The 22,109-nt window shown below is 34.7% G+C and overlaps 1 protein-coding gene across 4 annotated transcripts in view; it reads left to right on the plus strand.

The window, feature by feature from the left end:
- The window catches only part of REV3L (REV3 like, DNA directed polymerase zeta catalytic subunit), a 181,507-nt gene that overhangs the window by 93,038 nt on the left and 66,360 nt on the right, over positions 1 to 22,109 (plus strand). For all 4 annotated transcript variants that reach the window (XM_041738555.1, XM_041738677.1, XM_041738625.1 and 1 more), the window contains 6 exons: positions 3,291 to 3,433; positions 4,762 to 8,929; positions 12,296 to 13,230; positions 15,259 to 15,338; positions 16,632 to 16,757; positions 21,467 to 21,659. In XM_041738555.1, the coding sequence (XP_041594489.1) occupies positions 3,291 to 3,433; positions 4,762 to 8,929; positions 12,296 to 13,230; positions 15,259 to 15,338; positions 16,632 to 16,757; positions 21,467 to 21,659 (5,645 nt within the window). The remainder of the gene's footprint in view (positions 1 to 3,290; positions 3,434 to 4,761; positions 8,930 to 12,295; positions 13,231 to 15,258; positions 15,339 to 16,631; positions 16,758 to 21,466; positions 21,660 to 22,109) is intronic.

Consider the following 22,109-nt stretch of genomic DNA (forward strand, 5'->3'; position numbering starts at 1 on the left):
AAAAGTCTAAGAAACAGACACCAGTGTTCTGGTTCATTTCTCAAGCTAAACGAATAAGATGGCTCTGTGTGTAGAAAAAGATTAGGTGTCTGAACCCAAAATAATGAATATACTTCTCCTTTAAACTTATACAGACAGTACTGAAACTTCTGAACTCTTTGTTTGAAATTTTCACCCCCAAAGTCATTTTTAAAGGGTGAAAGAGGTTAATCCATAAATGTGAAATATACATATGGTATTTGCTCTAGTTTCTCAATACTGCTTAATATAAAAAATAAAGTTTCTTATCCCTTCTTTGTTATCAGGGCATACATCAGAACCCTTCTATATTTTCATAGTACGCTCCTACAAAGAATTCCAATTTTCATTCTATGAGTGGAGAATTCCAAACCTGCAAAATACTATTTCATACTTTTCCTAGGTTCACGTATTCCGTTTCCTTTGCTGTAACAGTGATAATCATTCAAAGGCTCAGCCCTTGACCTTTGAAGAATTAATGCTACCAGACAGAATCAATGTTTGATTTCCTGATAGATTTGACTCTCAACAATGTCATAAAATGTCTTTAGTCCATATTTCCTATCTGTTAAAAAAAAATTAGGTGAAAGACGTAAAATTTTCGTAGCTTTTCTGTAAGTTTTTTCAATTTTGTAGTATAAACTTAGTAAGTCTTTCCATGAAATATCCTATTGGAAAATGACTCAACTACATCTACCTATAAAATGGTTTTGTTCTTGTTTCTCTGTTCTAAATTCCCTCCCCTCCCCCCAACTTCTGGAAATTTGCAACTTCAGTGTTATATTTTACTTGCCCCCTTGTGTTCTGTCCTTCCACCCCACGTCCTTCCCAAGGTAATATCCTAGTTTGGGACTTCATTAATCATTTATCTGGAATACTGTGATTCATTTTTTAACTGGTCTCCTTGCCTCCAGTCCTTCTTTATAATAGGGGTAATAATTATGATTATTAAATAAACATTTTATGGGCACTTAGAAAAAGGAAGCAGAGAATATCAGGAACCTTCATTAGTCTCTATATCCTTTTTAAATATTGCTTAAGGGAATATTATATTGAGTCTTAATTTCAACCACACATTTAGTAAAGTCTTACATAAGTAACATCCTTGTAGATAAGAATATATACGGCAGTTGTGACCAATTAGATGAGTTCACAAGAACTTAAATGACTTTGCATTGCATTTAAAAACAACTTCAGTGCTTGAATGCTATGTATCATGCTAGGTTGGATTGAGATTGTCACAAATATTAGAGATTGGTAATTCATTGGATGACAGAATATAGATTCAAAAATACCTATAAACTAAGTAGGTGATGCCCAATAAAGTATAGAGTCATATGTTTAGATTCAGGCAGTCAGCTTTATAAATACAGACTACATAGACCTTCATTCTTGGCTTCACGATTTCTATGGGAACCATGGTTTTAGTTTATTAAGGGCATAATAAGTCTTTAGTGTTGTATGGTTGCCAAAATAGTGAATTTAATTATTGGCTACCAGCTGTACCTAGGATAACATTTATTCTAAAGATTTTGGATTTTGTTAATGAAATAATTACAGTATTACTTGCTATATTTAAGTTGCTGTAATAAATTGGATCGCTTGTTTCATATTTAGCAGAGTATTGACTATTTGATATTTCTTTTTGCTCTTGTGGCATTTCACTTCTTATTTCCATTAGTTTTTCTCTTTCTTGATTATTTTATTTTGGTATTGTTTCTTTGATTTTACCTTCAATGTATCATTAGCATTTTTTCTACAGTTTAGATATCTTGTTTAAGCTTTTTATACCTGTATTAAGTAGATACGCATTCAAATATATAAAATTCTTAGAAAGTCACTATCTACTTGTTATCAGTAGTGTCATTTTGTTTAAAGTAATAGGCATGGTTTGTCCCATGATTAATTAATGTTTATATGTTTATTGACTAGAACAATTTTGTGAAAACCATGCCCAAGTCAGCCTTGAGAAAACAAACCGAAACATTTCATAAATGCATATTAGAGATTAAAAAATAGAAGTATAGGGTCTAAAAAAGGAGTCTATTAATTGTATTTGGATGTTATATTCTGACCTGAGTACCATATTTTAAGAATCCTAAGAAAGGACAGGAAAGGGAAAGGAGGAAGAAAAGGATCTGTGAACACCGTCACTTTTAAAGAACAGGAGGAGGAATAGATGATATTTAGTGTAATTAGAGAGGAATTATGGAACAAATGATAAATGCCTTCAAATATCTTAGAGTTGTGTGGAAAATAGCATAGACAGGCTACATATAGCAACAAAGGACAAAAACAGAAATAATGTGTGGAAGTTGGGAAGTTTTGTATAATAAAGGAAGAAAATCACTAATAATTAACAGTAGAGGAGATTAACCTATGAGACAGCAAGCCTTTTGCACTGAGAATGTAAAAGTAGAGATTTTGTTATTTCTTAAAAATAAGATTTTTGCATTGAGTAGAAAGGTGGACTAGATGACCTCTAATAATTCTTTTGGGACAAATTGTGATTTTGTAAAGGCTAAATGGAGAAACTGTTGTATGTATAATTAAGGTACATTTTCAAGTTTTTGAGATGAAAGAGAGAAAAACTTAGGTATGGATAGAAGGTTAAGTTTGCCCATCCAGATAGAAAGGAAAGTATCAAGCTAGGACCTAGTGAAAAAATTTAAATTGATAAGAGATGAAACCTGAAGAGAGTATCTATCTGGACTTCACAGTGCATCTGAATTCCTTAGGAACCCGCTCATAGTCACTGCTGGGGTTGACTCAACACTTGTACCACTTCCTAGCCCCTCTCTGATCCCCGTTTTCTCTTTCAGCCTGACCTAAGTACCCACTTGCTTACCTCTTTGTTTTTTTCCAGTCACAATGTAGAGATAGTATATTTGTGGACACCTCTTAAAAATATACTGGGATGCCACCTTTTCAGAAGTTATTGGGATCTCACCCATGCTATTATATGTCTATATCTAATGATAGGATGAAGGGGAGACTATAAAGAAGAACATGATTAGGTACAATAATCCAGGATATTGTGGAGTTTTGGATACAGGAATGATGGTATCTTCTAGGTCACATGAAAAGAATTCTAAGTATGTCTGCAATAACTTTTTATAGGACATGATACTAAAGCAAAATAAATCTGCTTTTCTTTTGAAAATTACAATTTTCAGATCTTTTCAATTTTACTATTATAACATCAAATTAGGCAAAATTTTTTAATCTTTTTTCTATGATCATAATCACTAGTGAATCTTAATATTCTCTAGATCACTGTGTAGAAATACCCGTAGAAGCTCAACTGAAGAAGATGATTCATCCTCAGAAGAAGAAATGGAATGGAGTAATAACAGTTTGCTTCTGGCCAATCTTTCTATACCTCAGTTAGATGGAACTGCAGATGAAAATAGTGGTAAGTAAACTAATATACTGAGGGCATTTCTTGATTTAGTGATTAAAAATGTATTTGATTTTAAAACTGTAATCACACTTATAAAATTGGCTAAGTGTGAGGCTCTGACAATACTATCTATTACATTTTGTCCTTCTCCAAGATTTTGTTTTTTTTAAAGAATGTGGATATATGATTATTTCTCATTTCTAAGAGGATAACATTTGTAAATCACTGATTTAAAACTTCATAAACTTTAAATAGTTTATCATGTTAATGTTTAAGTAGCATAAGAAACTAAGAAATATGCTCAGATGTTAACTAACTGGAATTTAAATAAAAACTTGAAAAAAATGCTCAGCTTATTTGAAGTGATAATACAAAGAAGCATATTTTATGAAAATTTTTCAAGTTGATAGTATTTTTCCCTGTTCCTCACAAAGACACTGAATATTAATACAATTTCTTTTTTTAATTTTTTTTAATTTTTATTTATTTATGATAGTCACAGAGAGAGAGAGAGAGAGGCAGAGACACAGGCAGAGGGAGAAGCAGGCTCCATGCACCAGGAGCCCGATGTGGGATTCGATCCCGGGTCTCCAGGATCGCGCCCTGGGCCAAAGGCAGGCGCCAAACCGCTGCGCCACCCAGGGATCCCCACAATTTATTTCTTTTTTAAAAATATTTTTTGTTTTGAGAGAGAGAGCATGAGCAGGAGGAGGGGCAAAGGGAGGAGGGAAAGAGAATCTCAAGCAGGCTCCACACTCCATGCAGAGCTTGATGCAGGGCTCCATCCCAGGACCCTAAGATTATGATTATGACCTGAGCTGAAATCAAGAGTCAGATGCTCAACCAACTGAGCCACCCAGGCACCCCTAATATAATTTATTTCTGATCAAAGGAATATGTAATTAAAATAATGCCTAATAATCAAGTGTAACTGACTCTTGACTATTTTAGATTGAGTTACTATGTTAATGATAGGAGTGACCAGGATCCCTGGGTGGCGCAGCGGTTTAGCGCCTGCCTTTGGCCCAGGGCGCGATCCTGGAGACCCGGGATTGAATCCCACATCGGGCTCCCGGTGCATGGAGCCTGCTGCTCCCTCTGCCTGTGTCTCTGCCCCTCTCTCTCTCTCTCTCTCTCTCTCTCTCTCTCTGTGTGTGACTATCATAAATAAATAAATTAAATAAAAATTTAAAAAAAATGATAGGAGTGACCTTTTTGTTGAGATAACCATTTTAAATATAGAAACTTAATTTCATACAGTTTCTTTCATGTGATAGTATGGGAAAATATTTTAAAAATTAAAAGCACAGAAGTGAAATAAATTCTTTTCCCCGTTTCAGACAATCCATTGAACAACGAAAATTCTAGGACCCACTCTTCTGTGATTGCAACGAGCAAGCTATCAGTAAAACCTTCCATCTTTCACAAAGATGCTGCTACATTAGAACCCCCATCTTCTGCTAAGATTACCTTTCAGTGTAAACACACAAGTGCCCTTTCTTCCCATGTTTTGAACAAGGAAGATTTAATTGAAGACCTTCCACAGCCAAACAACATAGAAAAATGTATAGATCATTCAGTTGCTTCTTTTACGAATGAAAGCACTTACTCTATGAAATACCCTGGATCTTTGAGCAGTTCTGTCCATTCAGAAAACTCTCATAAAGAAAGTAGTAAGAAAGATATCCTCCCAGTATCTTCCTGTGAAAGTAGTATTTTTGATTATGAAGAAGATATTCCATCTGTTCCAAGACAAGTACCAAGTAGAAAGTATACGAATATTAGAAAAATTGATAAGGATACTCCTTTTATACACATGAACCGTCATAGTAGTGAAAATACATTGGGCAAAAATTCTTTCAACTTTTCTGACCTAAGTCATTCAAAAAATAAGTTACCCTCTGAAGGAAATGAAAAAGGAAACAGCACAGCTCTGAATAGTTTATTCCCTTCATCATTAACTGAAAATTGTGAATTGCTATCATGCTCAGGAGAGAATAGAACTATGGTACATTCTCTTGATAGCATTGCTGATGAAAGTGGGCTAAATAAACTTAAAATTAGATATGAAGAGTTTCAGGAACATAAAACAGAAAAGCCAAGCCTCAGCCAGCAAGCAGCACATTATATGTTTTTTCCCAGTGTTGTTCTATCTAACTGTCTGAGTAGACCACAGAAACTCTCTCCTGTCACATACAAACTACAACCCAGCAGTAAACAGTCCCGGTTAAAAATTAATAAAAAGAAGCTTATAGGTCATCAAGAGACTTCTACCAAAACTAGTGAGACTATATCCACAAAAGATAATTGTATACAAAATAATCCTTGTAATAGTAATCCTGAGAAGGATAATGTATTGGCCAGTGATTTAATTAAAGTCACCCGCGGAGCTTTTGAAAATAAAACACCCATAGACAGTTTTATAAACTGTCACTTTGGAGATGGAACCTTAGAAACTGAGCAGTCCTTTGGATTGTATGGAAATAAATATACACTTAGAGCCAAACGCAAGGTAAATTATGAGACTGAAGATAGTGAATCAAGTTTTGTAACACACAACTCAAAAATTAGCCTACCTCATTCCATGGAAATTGGTGAAAATTTAGATGGAACTCTCAAATCTCGAAAACGAAGAAAAATGTCTAAAAAACTACCCCCTGTCATCATAAAGTATATTATTATTAACAGATTTAGAGGGAGAAAAAATATGCTTGTGAAGCTAGGAAAAATAGACTCTAAAGAAAAACAAGTTATATTGACAGAGGAAAAAATGGAACTGTATAAGAAGCTTGCACCTTTGAAGGATTTTTGGCCAAAAGTTCCTGACTCTCCTGCAACCAAATATCCCATTTATCCACTAACACCAAAGAAAAGTCACAGAAGAAAATCAAAACATAAGTCTGCTAAGAAAAAAACTGGTAAGCAACAAAGGACAAATAGTGAAAATATTAAAAGAACTTTGTCTTTTAGGCGAAAGCGATCACATGCTATCCTGTCTCCTCCCTCACCATCTTACAACGCTGAAACCGAAGACTGTGACTTGAATTATAGTGATGTTATGTCTAAACTAGGTTTTCTTTCTGAAAGAAGCACAAGTCCCATAAATTCTTCTCCCCCTCGCTGCTGGTCTCCCACAGATCCAAGAGCTGAAGAAATGATGGCTGCTGTAGATAAAGAAACAATGCTTTTTAAGGGTCCTAATGCATGTATTAACAAGACTGCTAATTCTCGTGTGGAAAAAAATAGTCGAGCAAGAGCGCAGGTTAAGAAATCGAAAACTAAACTTGTTAATACCTCTGTAGTTACTAAGAAAAGGAACAAACGAAATCAGACAAATAAAGTAGGAGATGATGGAAAAAAGAAACCGAGAGCAAAACAGAAACAAAAAACAAATGAGAAAGGTATGTCAAGAAAGCATATAACAATTAAAGATGAAAAAATAAAATCTCAGCCTGGTGCTGAAGTTAAGTTTGTGCTGAAACATCAGAATGTGTCTGAGACCTCAAATAGTTCTGGAGGCTCTCAACTACTTTTTAAACAGAAAGATGTGTCACTAATGGGCTCCACTATAGATCATCCCCTTTCTGCTCCCCTGCCCACTGGAATTCATGCACAACAGAATTTGTCTGGCTGCTTTTCTTCTTTTTTAGAAAGCAAGAAGCCTGTAGATTTGCAAACATTCCCCAGCTCACGGGATGATTTGCATTCATCAGTTGTTTGTAGTTCTTTGGGACCTGGAATCTCAAAAATTAATGTTCAGAGGTCTCATAATCAAAGTGCTATGTTTACTCTAAAGGAATCAACCTTGATTCAAAAAAATATATTTGATCTTTCCAACCACTTGTCTCAGGTAGCACAGAATACACAGATATCTTCGGGTATAACGTCTCCAAAGACAGAAGAGAATGCAAATACACAAAAAAACTATTTGTCATCTATCGGAAAGTTAAATGAATATCGTAATTCTTTAGAATCAAAGCCAGACCAGGCATTTGCCCCTAATTTTTTGCATTGCAAAGACAGTCAGCAGCAGATTGTGTGCGGGTCAGAACAGTCAAAGCACAACGAAACTTGTTCTCCAGGAAATGCAGCTGTAGAGGAAAGCCAAATGCCTAATAATTGCTTTGTAACTTCCTTAAGAAGTCCAATCAAACAAATAGCATGGGAACAAAAACAAAGGGGCTTTATTTTAGATATGTCAAATTTTAAACCTGAAAGAGTAAAACAGAGGTCATTGTCAGAAGCAATTTCACAAACCAAAGCACTTTCTCAGTGTAAAAGTCGAAATGTGTCAACACCTTCAGCATTTGGTGAAGGCCAGTCTGGACTGGCAGTTCTAAAAGAATTGTTACAGAAAAGACAGCAGAAAGCACAAAATGCAAATATTATGCAAGACCCATTATCTAATAAACATCAGCCAAACAAAAATATTTCTGGTTCCCTCGAGCAAAACAAAACAGTTAAAAGAACACGATCAGTAACATCTTCAAGAAAACCTCGAACTCCAAGAAGTACGAAACCTAAAGAAAAAATTCCCAAACTTATTAAAGTAGACTCTCTAAATTTACAAAACTCTGTCCAGTTGGATAATTCTCTATCAGATGATAGTCCCATCTTTTTTTCAGATCCAGGTTTTGAGAGTTGTTATTCACTTGAAGATAGCTTGTCTCCTGAACATAATTATAATTTTGATATTAATACAATAGGTCAAACTGGATTTTGTAGTTTTTATTCTGGAAGTCAGTTTGTCCCAGCTGATCAGAATTTGCCTCAGAAGTTCCTAAGTGATGCAGTCCAGGATCTTTTCCCAGGACAAGCTATAGAAAAAAATGAGTTTTTAAGTCATGATAACCAGAAGTGTGATGAAGACAAACATCATGCCTCCGACTCAACCTCGTGGATTAGATCTAGTACTCTAAGTCCTGAACTATTTGAGAAATCATCCATAGATAACAATGAGAATCATCGCCATAACCAGTGGAAAAGTAGCTTTCATCCTCTAACAACTCGCTCTAATTCAATAATGGATTCTTTTTGTGTCCAGCAGGCAGAGGACTGTCTAAATGAAAAGTCCAGATTGAATAGGAGTTCAGTAAGCAAAGAAGTGTTTCTTAGCCTCTCACAGCCAGGTACTTCAGACTGGATTCAAGGTCATACCAGAAAAGAGATGCAACAGTCTCTTGACTCAGTCAATACCTCTTTTACTACAATACTATCGTCCCCTGATGGTGAACTTGTGGATGCTGCCTCTGAAGATTTAGAATTGTATGTGTCAAGAAACAATGATATGTTAACACCAACTCCTGATAGCTCCCCAAGGTCTACCAGCTCTCCCTCACAATCTAAAAACGGCAGTTTCACCCCTCGAACTGCTCACATTCTGAAACCACTTATGTCCCCCCCAAGTAGGGAAGAAATTATGGCAACTTTGTTGGATCATGACCTCTCAGAAACTATTTACCAGGAACCATTTTGCAGTAATCCTTCTGATGTACCAGAAAAGCCCAGGTAATCAGAATTATTTTTTCCTTTGAGTCACTCTGAATAACTATAACGAATGTAACACTGGTATCCAACTGCTAGTTTTCTGGCTGTAATAGACTGTATTTATAAGTAAATTGTTGTAAAAGCTGTTCATAATGACGGACTTTTGGGAAAATTCACAAACTAGCTGGATGGTGAGAACTTTAAGTTGATGAGTGTTGGTCTTAGATCTACTCTTAACACTGTGTCAGCATTAAGGATGAGAGATGCAGGTGCTCACTATGACATGATGCCAGATTAGGAAGGATGTCATAATACTTGAAAAGTACATTTATTGTTTTTAAAATGATATTTGTTTCTAAAATTGTAAACTTTTACAGTTTTCAAAAGAACTTGATTTTTTAAACATGTTTGAAAATGAGCATACATGTTTTAAGTACTTCTATGCTATATCTCTAAATGAAGATTATTTTAAATTTGTATTATAATACATCACTTTCTATTCATGTTGCCACATCTTTAATCATACTGTTACTATTATTTTGTAGAATTATTAGGGATGCAAGATGGACTTCACTTCCCCTTATCTCTCCTTTTTTTTTTTTAAAGAATCTTTTCAGAGAGGCAGCAGACAGATGCATACACACACACACACACACACACACACACACAGCCAATAGCAAAATGCAAAGGCATCAATTCTGGTTTATTTATAAACCAGTAGTTAGGGATCCCTGGGTGGCGCAACGGTTTGGCGCCTGCCTTTGGCCCAGGGCGCGATCCTGGAGACCCAGGATCGAATCCCACATCAGGCTCCCGGTGCATGGAGCCTGCTTCTCCCTCTGCCTGTGTCTCTGCCTCTCTCTCTCTCTCTCTCTGTGACTATCATAAATAAAAAATAAAAAAATAAAATAAAATAAAATAAAATAAAAATAAACCAGTAGTTAAGTAGGTGTTCTGTACCTCTTGCATCACCAAGGTAAAACGTAACTGATAGGAACTAAGTTAGGGAACATGACTTAATCCAGGTCGTTTAAGTGATGATTTTTGTTCTGCCCCCCTGTGTCTGTGATCTCATTTACCTAACCAGTTGCAAGGACAGGGCAATTCATTTCAGCCATCCAGTCAGAAGCAGAGGAGGCCGACTTAACTTAGTCTAAATGATGGAAGAGATACGAAGAGGCTAAAGCAAGAAACCATACCATGTGTGTACAATACCCTTCAGCAGCACCGTGTTCCTGATCCTAGTAAAAAAAAAACACAGTGAATGCCAGGTTTTTACCCAGCAGATCAGCAGTAATTCTTGTAGGAGTCTGCTTAAGAAGGGGTTGAGAAAAAGTGATCAGGAAATATAGGGTAGAAGTTTCCTCCTCTAAAAACTTGAAGACAATTTCCTCCCTGCCCTTCCTAATACACAGTTTTATTTTGCTTAGTACCTATATGTGATCTTTTAACACAAATGGGACTCTTTCTCTTTATTTAACTCCAGGTTGTATGAATGTCTATTCCTTAGACATTAGTTTCCATTGTTTGGGGGGCTTTGGCTTTATCAGTAGTGCTTATGGTATATTTTTTAATTGAACTATTTTTTCTGCCTTGGCCTTACACATCTAATTTTTAATTCTCTGTTAACTTGCCATGTGTTAGTCATTAACTGTGTTGCTGTTAGTTATTGTCCAACTTTGAGACTGTTCCTGCAGCTGAAATAAAAGGATGATAGTCATTTTTGAAAAACAGTTTTTCATACAAAACTATTTAATCAGTACAGTAAATTTAGGAGCTATAAAAGAATAAAAATCATGCCATTTCTCTACCTAACAACAGCTGCTCTTAATATTTTAATGTGTTTTTTTATTTTTTTAAGTGTATAGTTTTTATTTTGTGAAATGTGATCTTACTACAGTAATAGTATTTTATGTAGATTTTTTCACTTATTATAAACATTTCCTAAATGTCTGAGTTTCTTGAAACATTTAATGACTACATAACAATCATATTATATGTATATATTATTGGACAGAAAGTTTGTTCCCTATTCTGCCACGATAGATAATTATGTGATTATTGTTTTCTTTATGAAGCATTTCTTGTATTTTGGCATTTTTCCATATAGCCTTAGGAGTAGGATTACTAAAAAATTTAAGGCACTTGATATATATTATGATATGAGTTGTAGCAATTACCACGCTGCTGACAAAATTCGAGAGAGCTAAATTTACCACACCTCACCAATCTTTGTTATTTTCTACTTCACTATGATCTCTGTATAATTGATATTAGAGTTGGCTGTGTCCCATAACGTACTCATTTTCTTTAGTAGCGATAATTCTGCTTCTAATTTTTCATATAGGTGGAAGGTAGGTGCAGGAAAGGTGCTAGACTTTACTTACGGAGTTAGCTAATAAAGACCAAAGTCTTGCCACATAAAGGGGAAAAGGAACTGTGGCAACCCTTCATTCAGCTCCCAAATCAGAAAACGTGAATCTCGTTCATTGAGTTTTATGTAGAGAATGACGAGGATGTTTGGAAAAAACATGCCCTAGGAGAAGTAATTGAAAAAAACTAAGAACTCATCTTTATATCCATGAAAGAGGTACCATAAGGAAAAAGAAGTAGACTTCTCTTGCTACAGGAGACAGAAATCGTGCCAGTGGATATATGTTAGAGAAAGAGGTTTAGTTTGATACTTAATAACTATTGAAAACTAAACCAGGCTGCCTTTTAATAGTGGTTCCCCAGGTACACATACATTATCAACATTTATGCTATGTATTTCATGGGCTCTCCCAACTTAAAGTTCTTATGTTAGTGTTAAACCTTACCACGTAGAGGGGAGAAAGAATTAAGGTAATTTATCTTGTGTGTGATTTTTTTTTTTTTAATGTTTGAGGGGAGAAGGGGGGAGTACAAAGATATTTTTGAACTGATTGATTTTTATTAGACTCCTGTAGCTATAGAGAATGTTTAGAGAGGCTATAGATAAAATGAATGCAGGGATGTAATTTCTAATGATAAACTTTTCCATTGTTTTTATTCATATGTGGTGACGGTGGAAAGTTGAGTAGAGGAAAAGAATGTGATCAGTTTGTGCCATCTTGAAGAAGAGAAGGCTTCATGGGGGAATTTAAAACAAAAAATACCTTTTCCCTGGTATTGATGATTCCCTCTATAGGAAATTAATCAGTAGCATATACCTGTGACAAAAAACATATTAAGACTAAAGAGAGTTTACCTGCATAAAACACATAGGGAAAGGGAATAGAGAGGGAAGAAATGGGCATTTTTAAGAATCCAAAAGCGACTTTAAGAAAATCTCTGGGATAGGAAGCTAAATATTTTGGTAATTGCTCTTTGAGACAAAACAGTTGTTATAAAATATGTTGTTTATAGGGAGATCGGTGGACGGCTTCTCATGGTAGAGACTCGACTTCCAAATGATCTGGCTGAGTTTGAGGGAGACTTTTCCTTGGAAGGACTTCGTCTGTGGAAAACAGCATTCTCAGCAATGACTCAGAATCCGAGACCAGGGTCACCCCTTCGCAATGGCCAGGCAGTGGTCAATAAAGGGTCAAGTAATAGCTCTAAAATGGCTGAAGATAAAAAAATTGTGATTATGCCTTGCAAATGTGCCCCAAGTAGACAACTGGTTCAAGCATGGCTTCAAGCCAAAGAAGAATACGAACGTTCCAAGAAACTGTCTAAAAATGAGCCAACTGGAGTTGTAAAATCTGCTGAGAACTTCAGCTCTTCAGTTAACCCAGATGACAAACCTGTAGTGCCTCCAAAAATGAGTACAACTCCACATATACTCCCCACTGCAGCACATACCAAGGAAGATGTTGATAACTCTCAGATTGCTTTACAAGCCGTAACCACAGGATGTAGTCGAACTGTAAGTGAAAGTCAGACACTGCCACCAGTTGCTTCTGCAAATGATCCTGAAAAAGGTGAAGATGATGATGATGATGATGATGATGACAACGACGACTATTATGTTAGTTATAGCTCCCCTGATTCTCCAGTAATTCCACCTTGGCAACAAGCAACATCCCCTGATTCCAAAATATTAAATGGAGATGAGAGACCCATATCACCAGTAAAGGAACTGCATTCCCTGAATATTGAGAACTTCTTAAAACCAGTAAAAGATGGTATACAGAAAAGTCCCAGCAGTGAGCCACTAGAGCCTCTAGTGATATCTCCAATTAATGTTAGGGCAAGAACTGGAATATGTGAATCACTTTGCCTTCATAGTACACCAATTGTCCAGAGGAAATTTCTGGAAAGGCTTCCTGAAGCAAGTAGCCTGAGCCCTTTATCAACAGGTGAGCTTACAAATAATAGGAGAGCTTCAAAATTCTTTTTCAAAGATTAGAAATGAAAACATTAGACCATGTAATGAAAATCAGAGTTTTTTTTAAATGAAATTTTAACTCCACTAATGAGAAGTTGTTATTATTTGGTCATGTCTTGTAAAGTCATCAGTTATCACATGAAACTTTTTAAATCTTTCTGCTGTGAAATCTATTTATCTATGCTTCCCTCCTATCTTCTTGCCCTGGGGGGGGGGGAACTCTCAGAAACCTTACTTTTTCTCAACTTGATTTTTCCAACTGGCTTTAATACATACCCAAGTCTCTCCCACCCTTTAAGATATAAAGAAAATCAAAAACCTGCCTTGACCTTATATCTGCAGCTTCTGCTCTTTATCTTCCTCTTCAAAGCCAGATACCTTAAAGATTTCTGTAATTTGACAACTCCATTTCTTTACCTCCTACTTATTTCTCAGCCCACTCAGCACTGGATTCTGCCACGATCATTCCACTAGTATGGCTCTTGTAAAAATTTTCAGTAAGTTTCATGTAACTAAAGCCAGTGTATATTTGTTGGTGTTCCCATCACATGCCCTCTTTAAACAGCCATTGTTCTGTCAACCATACCTTTCTTCTTGGAGCTTCTCCCCTTGGCTTTTCTCTTACTCCTGGGTTTCTGCCTGCTTGCTTTCCTTTGAAGCTTTATTCTCTCCATAAATGAATGAATTCCTGTCCACAGGATTACTACAGATAACTCACAAATTTAAATTTCTAGCTCAGAAGAACCTCTAATCTAGCTGTCTATTTGGCATTTCTACTTGAATGCTCAAAGGCACCACAAGGTCAATATTTTCTTCTTTCTTTTTTTTTCCCCCCCTTGGGTGGGCAGGGGAGGAAAAGAGAATCCGGAATCTGAAACAGGCTCCACACCCAGTAAGGAGCCCAGTGGCAGGGCTCAATCCTACGACCCTGAGATCATAACCTGAGCCGAAATCAAATCAGATGTCAACTGACTGAGCCATTCAATCCCATAAATGTGGATTATGAGGATACAAATACATTAACTGATTACTGGCAAAATCAGAACAATCCAATGACAGCAGAGCTCAATATTTTTAAAACTCTATTCACAATCTCACAGCTGTACACCTGCCACCAGTCACCCACTGTACTCATATACACACAAACATACATGCCCACACAAAGAAGCCCATGTGTTCTCTTTTGGTTTTCCTTACTTCAGTGAATAGTACCACCATCTCTCTGTTGCTGAGTTACACAAGTCAGAAATTTGGGATTAATTTGTAACACCCACCTGATTCCCTCACCACCCACCCATCCTGTGGTTCCCAGTCCATTACCAACCAAGTCCTGTCACTTTTATTTCCTAAATTACCCAAATCTCTCTACTATTTTCTCTACCTCTGCCACCACAACCTTAGGCCAAGCTATCATCATTTCTCACCTGGACTTCTATCCTAGCCTTCTGACTAGGAAGCAGTTTTCACTTTTGCTTGGTCATCACAGAAAATCTTTACTCTGTTCCTAGTAAATTACTACTCTTTCTTCTGATTTTTAGCACAAAAAAGCCTTCCTAATCTCCCTGACTAGTAAAAACTCCTAATTATATTCCCCTTTGTTGTACTTATCTCAGTTATAATTTTATTTTTCCTGTATGCATTTGATGAATATCTGATTCTCACTCTAGACCCTATAAGGGGAAAAGACTGTATTTTTTCCTCATCATAAATACTTGATAAATAAGTAAATAAATGAGTTAAACGATTGCCTAGGATATAACTGAGGCATAAAACTCAATAATTAAAATAGAAATGTTTTATTTAAAAATGTTAAAGTTATTTTGGTGGGGATCAGAGATTTGAATTAGTTTTATTTTTAAATTATGAAGTTTTTTGGGGGGAATTAATAGGACAGTACTCACAAATGGTACTCAAGAGTTTGGAATAATAAAATTTAAAAAGCAAATTAAAAAGCAGACAATTTTGATGAATGTGTTAAATATGACCTTTCTTTCTACAGAACCAAAAACCCAGAAATTGAGTCATAAGAAAGGAAGTAATACTGACACTTTTAGAAGAATACTCTTAACACAAGCAAAGGTAACTAAGCTAAACATATTTAATGTTCAATGGAAGATCCATTCTTATCTTAGATTTCAGTTAGATAATTGATAACATTGTATCTCAATTTTTAAAAATTTTATTATATTTTTGCATCATTTTATTTACATATCTTTGAGACAACAAGAAATTGCCTAAATTTTTTGGTTTTTTTTGTTGTTGGGATCTAAAAGATTCTTATATGTAAATACAAATATTACAGAGAAAGTGAATATGATAGCCAAAATGTGGATTATGAGGATACAAATACATTAACTGATTACTGGCAAAATCAGAACAATCCAATGACAGCAGAGCTCAAGTAAGTGATTTTTGATCCCACCAAAAACATATCCTTTTTCTTGGTTTATTACTTTTTTTCTCAGATATAACATTGATTTTTTTTTCAGTTCATTTTACTAAGTAGCAAAGGAAAACAACACTATTTACTACTGAAGCTGAAAAATCATATATATCTTTATTCAAATACTAAAAATATGGTAATACTTAAAAATATATGATTATGTAAAAAGAAGTATACGTTAGACATGTATCCTTAAAAATAGATGACAGAAATCACTTCCATATTGGCTATGTCTCATTAACTTTAACCACATAAAATATGTTTCAATATTTCTATTTTAACACTAAATAATTTTTTTAGACTTTCATTTTTAAATCAGTGTTGTTGAATTACAAGCTATTTATATTAAAAAATTAGTACAAGTGTGTTGTGAACCTAAATCAACACTTGGGAGAAATGGTTAATGGATTTGGAAATCAGAAAAAATATATTCTATTTTTTCTAAGCCCTTCAAGATTAATGTTTTCTTTCAGACACATGTTGAGTTAAGGTAAAATACAAACCCGCAATTTCAAATCTTTTATAAACTTCAACAAACTGGTTCCAAATATATTGTCTGCTTGTTTGCCATGCTTTCAAGAAAGGTCAGGATAAATGTTCATGTGGTGTGAATGTCAACTCTCTAACAAGACTTATTTTCATTATTTGGGGTTTATAAACTGGAAGATCAATATATGGTTTGCTTACAGGTTATATCAGATATTTTTACATATACCCAGTTCTGATATCTTGAATTACTGGCATGAAAAGAATGTTCTTAAAATTTTAGTTTCTTCTTGGACCCGAAGAGATGGTATTAGTTTATCATGTATTACTTAAACACAAAAAGCAGATTATCTAAGTAGGAATAAGTGATCAAAAGAAAGAAAATGATTGCTCATTTATCTTTTTCTGGCTATGTGTTGTTGTTTTTTTTCTTTTTTTAATAGAATCAATTTGCAGCAGTAAATACCCCAAAGAAAGAAACTTCTCAGATTGATGGACCATCTTTAAATAATACTTATGGTTTCAAAGTCAGCGTACAAAACTTACAGGAGGCAAAAGCTTTACATGAGGTAAAACTGCAATAGTAAGGACACATAACCCTACTTAACTCTCATGTTTTATTCTTTGGAACAGGTATGAAAATTTACTGAGGGAGGAATACATTGAATTCTGTACCTGTCAATCTTCATTTTGTTAATATTTTATTTATCTGTATAAAATAAACTTTAAAGCAGCCATCAATTATTAAGACTGCTTTGTGATTTCACAGTTTTCACAAATCTTATAGCTGAAATTTGGTTTATAGAAGCTAAAATTAGAAAAGTTTTTATAACTACTCTGTGTTATTCTGAGATTATTATATTCAGATGTTATATAATATCCTAAATGAGATATTTACTTGTATTTTCTCTTTGGTTGGTTCACTGCATCAGTGTTTGCTAATTCATTTGCTATGATTCATTGTTCACATAATCTCCATATAACCCAGTTACCTTCACAGCACAGACCATATGCCAAAGAGTAGGAAGTAGTTTCTTGTAAAAATGCACATCAATCATAGGGTAGACTAGACAATATGTGTGAAAGGGTCACTGAAAATTTATCTGTATTAAAGAAAACACACCTCAGAGCATATATTTGACAGACAGTAAGGTAGAAATTGAGTATATTTTCATTGTTTATATCTATGCAGTCAATATGTTCATTGTTTATACCTGTGCTGGTTACCACTAATGATGTGGCTACTGAGATTTTTTTTTTTTGGCTATTGAGAATTTAAAATTTGCCTTATCCATCTCAGAAGTAGATTCTAAATTTTACTTAATTTTGAATAATTTAGATTTAAAAATTGACACTTCTTTATTAGAAAATTTTTCAGTACGTTTGGAACAACTTACATATTTAAAACTACTTTTTCAATTATAAAGTTTATATCTAAATAGAGACCAGGTATTTTCATATAAAAATTTAGCATTGACCCTGAAATGTACTATAAATGTAAAAAATGCACACTGATTTTGAAGACTTAATAGGAACAAAGAATGTAAAATATTCCATTCCAATTTTTTACATTGATTACATGTTGAAAGGGTAACATTTTAGATGTATTAAATGAAACTCTTTTTAAATTAACCTATTTTTACTTTTTTTAATGTAACAACTAGAAAATTTAAAATTACAGTAACTTTCATGTTATTTCTGTTGAGCATTTGGTTTAGAGCTTTGCCCTTAGAACACAAAAGTTGATTTTTTAATTTTTGTGTTTTTGTTCTCAAGTCATTTCTATCTTAAACTGTTCCAAGGATTGGATGAGCATAGACTAAGAGAAAAATTGAAATATTGTCCTAATTTTTACCCTAAGTTTGAACTAAGATTCGTACTTTATTAGAAGTAGATTGGAACATAATCTAATTCCCTAATTATTCGAACATTTTTTCATTCAACAGCATTTAGTTCCTGCTTTATACCTACTTGGCCCTCTACTATCCCCTGAAGCCTAGATAAATTAAGTAATAAACTCAAGAATACATATCTTATGAAGTACACATCCAAAATTAGAAGAAAAAAATCCTGTGATAAATATATTAAAGCAAACTTGGTAGACCTTAGCAAAGACTTATTAAATTTAATTATCCTTTAATTATTTGAAGAACATAATCTTCTCCTTATGCTCTTACTTTATTTCTACATAACCCCTTTGAGGATCATGGGCCCACCTGAAGTTAAAATCACTTGGGAGGACTGGTGGGTTGCTCAGAGATTCTTCCCTATGTAGACCTTCATCTCAAGGCATACTCCAGTCACCTGGTGGTCACATAGGGAATGAGCCAAAAATGTCTGCACTATGTATGCTGTTTTTTTTCTAGGAAATTGTGTCCATAGCATTTTTTCTTCTGTGTCCTCTTATGTTGTGCTAATTTCCCTCTCTTCTGCATATAAATGCTCAGAGCAGAAGAGAAGGGTTATAATCTTCATCCCCCTTTGTCACCTACCTCTTTCTTAGTCACTCTCAGTGAATCTCTTCCCCATCTCTTCATTTCATGTTTGCTTTAAAAAAAAAAATGCCCCTAAGATCAGTAATGCATTTTATATCAAGGAATAGAAAGGTAAAATTTGAATGCTCAGTTTGACCTACTAAATAAATAAATCAACCTCCACAAATCTTTTGACCTGAAATTGTCTTCAGTCTTCTTCATAGTCTTTTCACATATTCATTCTTTTCTAACTAAACTGTTTTTGGATTTTGTTTTGAGTTTAGGAAGAGGTTTTCCTTTTTTTTATTTACCAAATCAACATGTGATTATTGTTTTAAAAAAAAATTAAACCTGTGGCCCCTGAGTGGCTTAGTCAGTTAAGTGGCTGCCTTTGGCTCAGGTCATGATCCCAGAGTCCTGGGATTGAGCCCGCATCGGGCTCCCTGCTCATTGGGCAGCCTGCTTCTTCCTCTCCACAACTTGTGCTTTTTCGTGCTCTCAAATAAAAATCTTAAAAAAAACAAAAACATGAAGAGCATACATTTAAAAGTAGAAGTTCTTGGGCATCCCGGGTGGCTCAGCAGTTTAGTGCCACCTTCAGCCCAGGGCGTGATCCTGGAGACCCAGGATCGAGTCCCACGTCAGGCTCCCTGCATGGAGCCTGCTTCTCCCTCTACCTGTGTCTCTGCCCCTCTCCCCCCACCCCCCCTCTCTCTGTCTCTCATGAATAAATAAACCTTGAAAAAAAAAAAAAAAGTTCTTTCCATCAGCTCCCCATTTTATTTGGTTTGATTTTTTTTTTTAAGATTTTTATTTATTTATTCATGAGAGACACAGCAAGAGAGAGACAGAGACACAGGCAGAGGGAGAAGCAGGCTCCACGCAGGGAGTTCGATACAGGACTCCACGATCAGGCCCTGGGCTGAAGGCGGCACTAAACCGCTGAGCCACCGGGCTGCCCCTGATTTTTTTTTTTAATACGTAGAAATAGCAGTATATATTTAAGGAAAGTGGTAAATTTGTGGATATTTGTTTTATTATTCCTGTTATTTATATATGAATAATTAATGTTCTTTACATTTTAAAAAGTACTTAATTATAAATTTATTAATGAATGTATGCATTATTACACATATATGGAAAAGAATTCAGGACAAAAAGATTTACAGTATAAAATAAGCTTCCCTGCCACCTCGGACTAAGCAGTCTCCTTCCCCAAAGGCAGTATAGCAGTTCTTTGTTTTTATGTCTCTTTGCAGAAATTTTCTATGCATGTGCTTTAACACTTTTTGTATATATAAACACATACCACTCGTTTCACTTTTCAGTGTATGATGGTGATCTTTCCATATTATGACATTTAGATCTTGTTCATTCTTTTAAAATTTTGAAGGTTATAAAAAGTATTTCATTGAATATAGCCTTTATGAGATGTCATATAATTTATGTAACCAGTCCCTAACAGATAGACATTTATGTTTTTAGTCTTTTATGAATTAAAAAGACTAGAAATATAATTTTTAATGAACATCTTCATACATAAATATTGGCTACATGTGAATAAATCTGCAGGATCTATTCTCAGGAGTAGAATTGCTAGATTAAAGGATATGTCCATTTTTAATTTTGATAGATATTTTTAAATTGTCCTCCAAAGAGGTTTTCTATATTCTACTTCCATCACTAGTGAGAGCCTTGTATATACATTTCTTCATGCAAAATAAATACAGAATACAGTCCTTCGTTAAATTTATATGATTTCAGTAATTGCCAGTACTGTAACAGTAGTCTCCTGTTTTCCATTGCCAGGTATATGTACCTTACCAGTACAGTCAGTGATGGCTGTAATGTAATCATGAATCCAACCTATGTCTTATTTGTTTTACCCAGAGTTTCTGCTTTTTTCTTGATTTTTTTTTAAAAAACTAAGGATTACAGCTCAGTTTTATTAGCATAGGAAAATAAATATAAAAAGCAACGTATTTTATTGCATATATGTTAAAAGAGAAAATATACATGGGCAAAAATCTACCTATTGGTAGTTGATGCCATATAATTCTTAAGATATATTTTCAGGAAAAACTATAATTAAAAACTTGCCTAGTGGGACACCTGGGTGGCTCAGCAGTTAAGCGTCTGCCTTCAGCTCAGGGGTGTGATCCTGGAGTCCTGGGATCGAGTCCCACATCGGGCTCCCTGCATGGAGCCAGCCTGCTTCTCCCTCTGCCTGTGTCTCTGCCTCTCTCTCTCTCTCTCTCTCTCTCTCTCTTTCTCTCTCTCTCTGTCTCTTTGTGTCTCCCATGAATAAATAAATTAATTTAAAAAAAACTTGCCTAGTACATACAGAAGTAAATTTGTAATAGAGAATTAATAAGAGCTTCAAAAGAAAATACATCTCTCTTTTTAAACTATAAGTGAAACCATGGTTAACCAGGTAGAAAGTAAAAGGTAACAGACTTTGACTTGAATGTCCAACCACTTGGACTAGTCATTCTCTTTCTCAAATAGTTGAGAAAATTGAGAGGTGGCACTGCATGTATTTTAGAGAAACAATTTTAGGTCTATATTGTCATTGAGAAATTATAGCACAAGCAGTGTTTCTAAAATAAAAACATGAACTGATTTAATCTGATATTGAAAGTAAAAATCTTTAGTTTTTATCTGTGGAGTATTAAATTATGATTCCTTTATGGCCATTTTTTTTCCTGTAATTTTACACATAGTTCTTTGGAGTCTTAGGAAACATTTCTTTCAACATGTCTCAAAAAGTTATCTAAAATCATAATTTTTATTTCCTTTTACAGATACAAAATCTTACCCTAATCAGTGTGGAGTTACATGCTCGAACTAGACGAGACTTAGAACCAGATCCTGAATTTGACCCCATCTGTGCTCTGTTTTACTGCATCTCCTCTGACACCCCACTACCAGATACAGACAAAACAGAACTCACGGGTGTAATAGTAATTGATAAAGACAAGACTGTCTCCAGCCAAGGTATTGTTCATTTTTGTTAATTTTATACCTACCCACTCTAGGATGAACCTTTTAATGGGGCAGTTTCTGTGTTGGTGATGTAAACCAAGCAAGTATCAGGAACTCCTTTTTAAAATGTAAGAGTAGGAAGTATTGTGTATTGCTTTGTCCTGGATTCATTATTCTCACTTGAATTATTGTTGAAAGTCAGAAGCAATTAATAGATATTAATAAAATTTCCAGTTAACATATCTAATTTGTTCTAAATATTATTTTATAAAATATTGCTAATACTGAATTATGATGACTATCTCTAGGTTGGGTGGATTATCTTATGTATGCATTGCTGGTATTTTGCTCCTAATATAGAGTTTTACTTTGCTTTTAAGAAGTTACTACTATAAGTTAGTGGAGAATAAGAGACTTTTCAGATATATTCCAATTTTGTTTATATCTCTTCCTAAACATATA

The sequence above is a fragment of the Vulpes lagopus genome, chromosome 1 (assembly GCF_018345385.1).
Source record: "Vulpes lagopus strain Blue_001 chromosome 1, ASM1834538v1, whole genome shotgun sequence".
NCBI lineage: Eukaryota > Metazoa > Chordata > Mammalia > Carnivora > Canidae > Vulpes > Vulpes lagopus.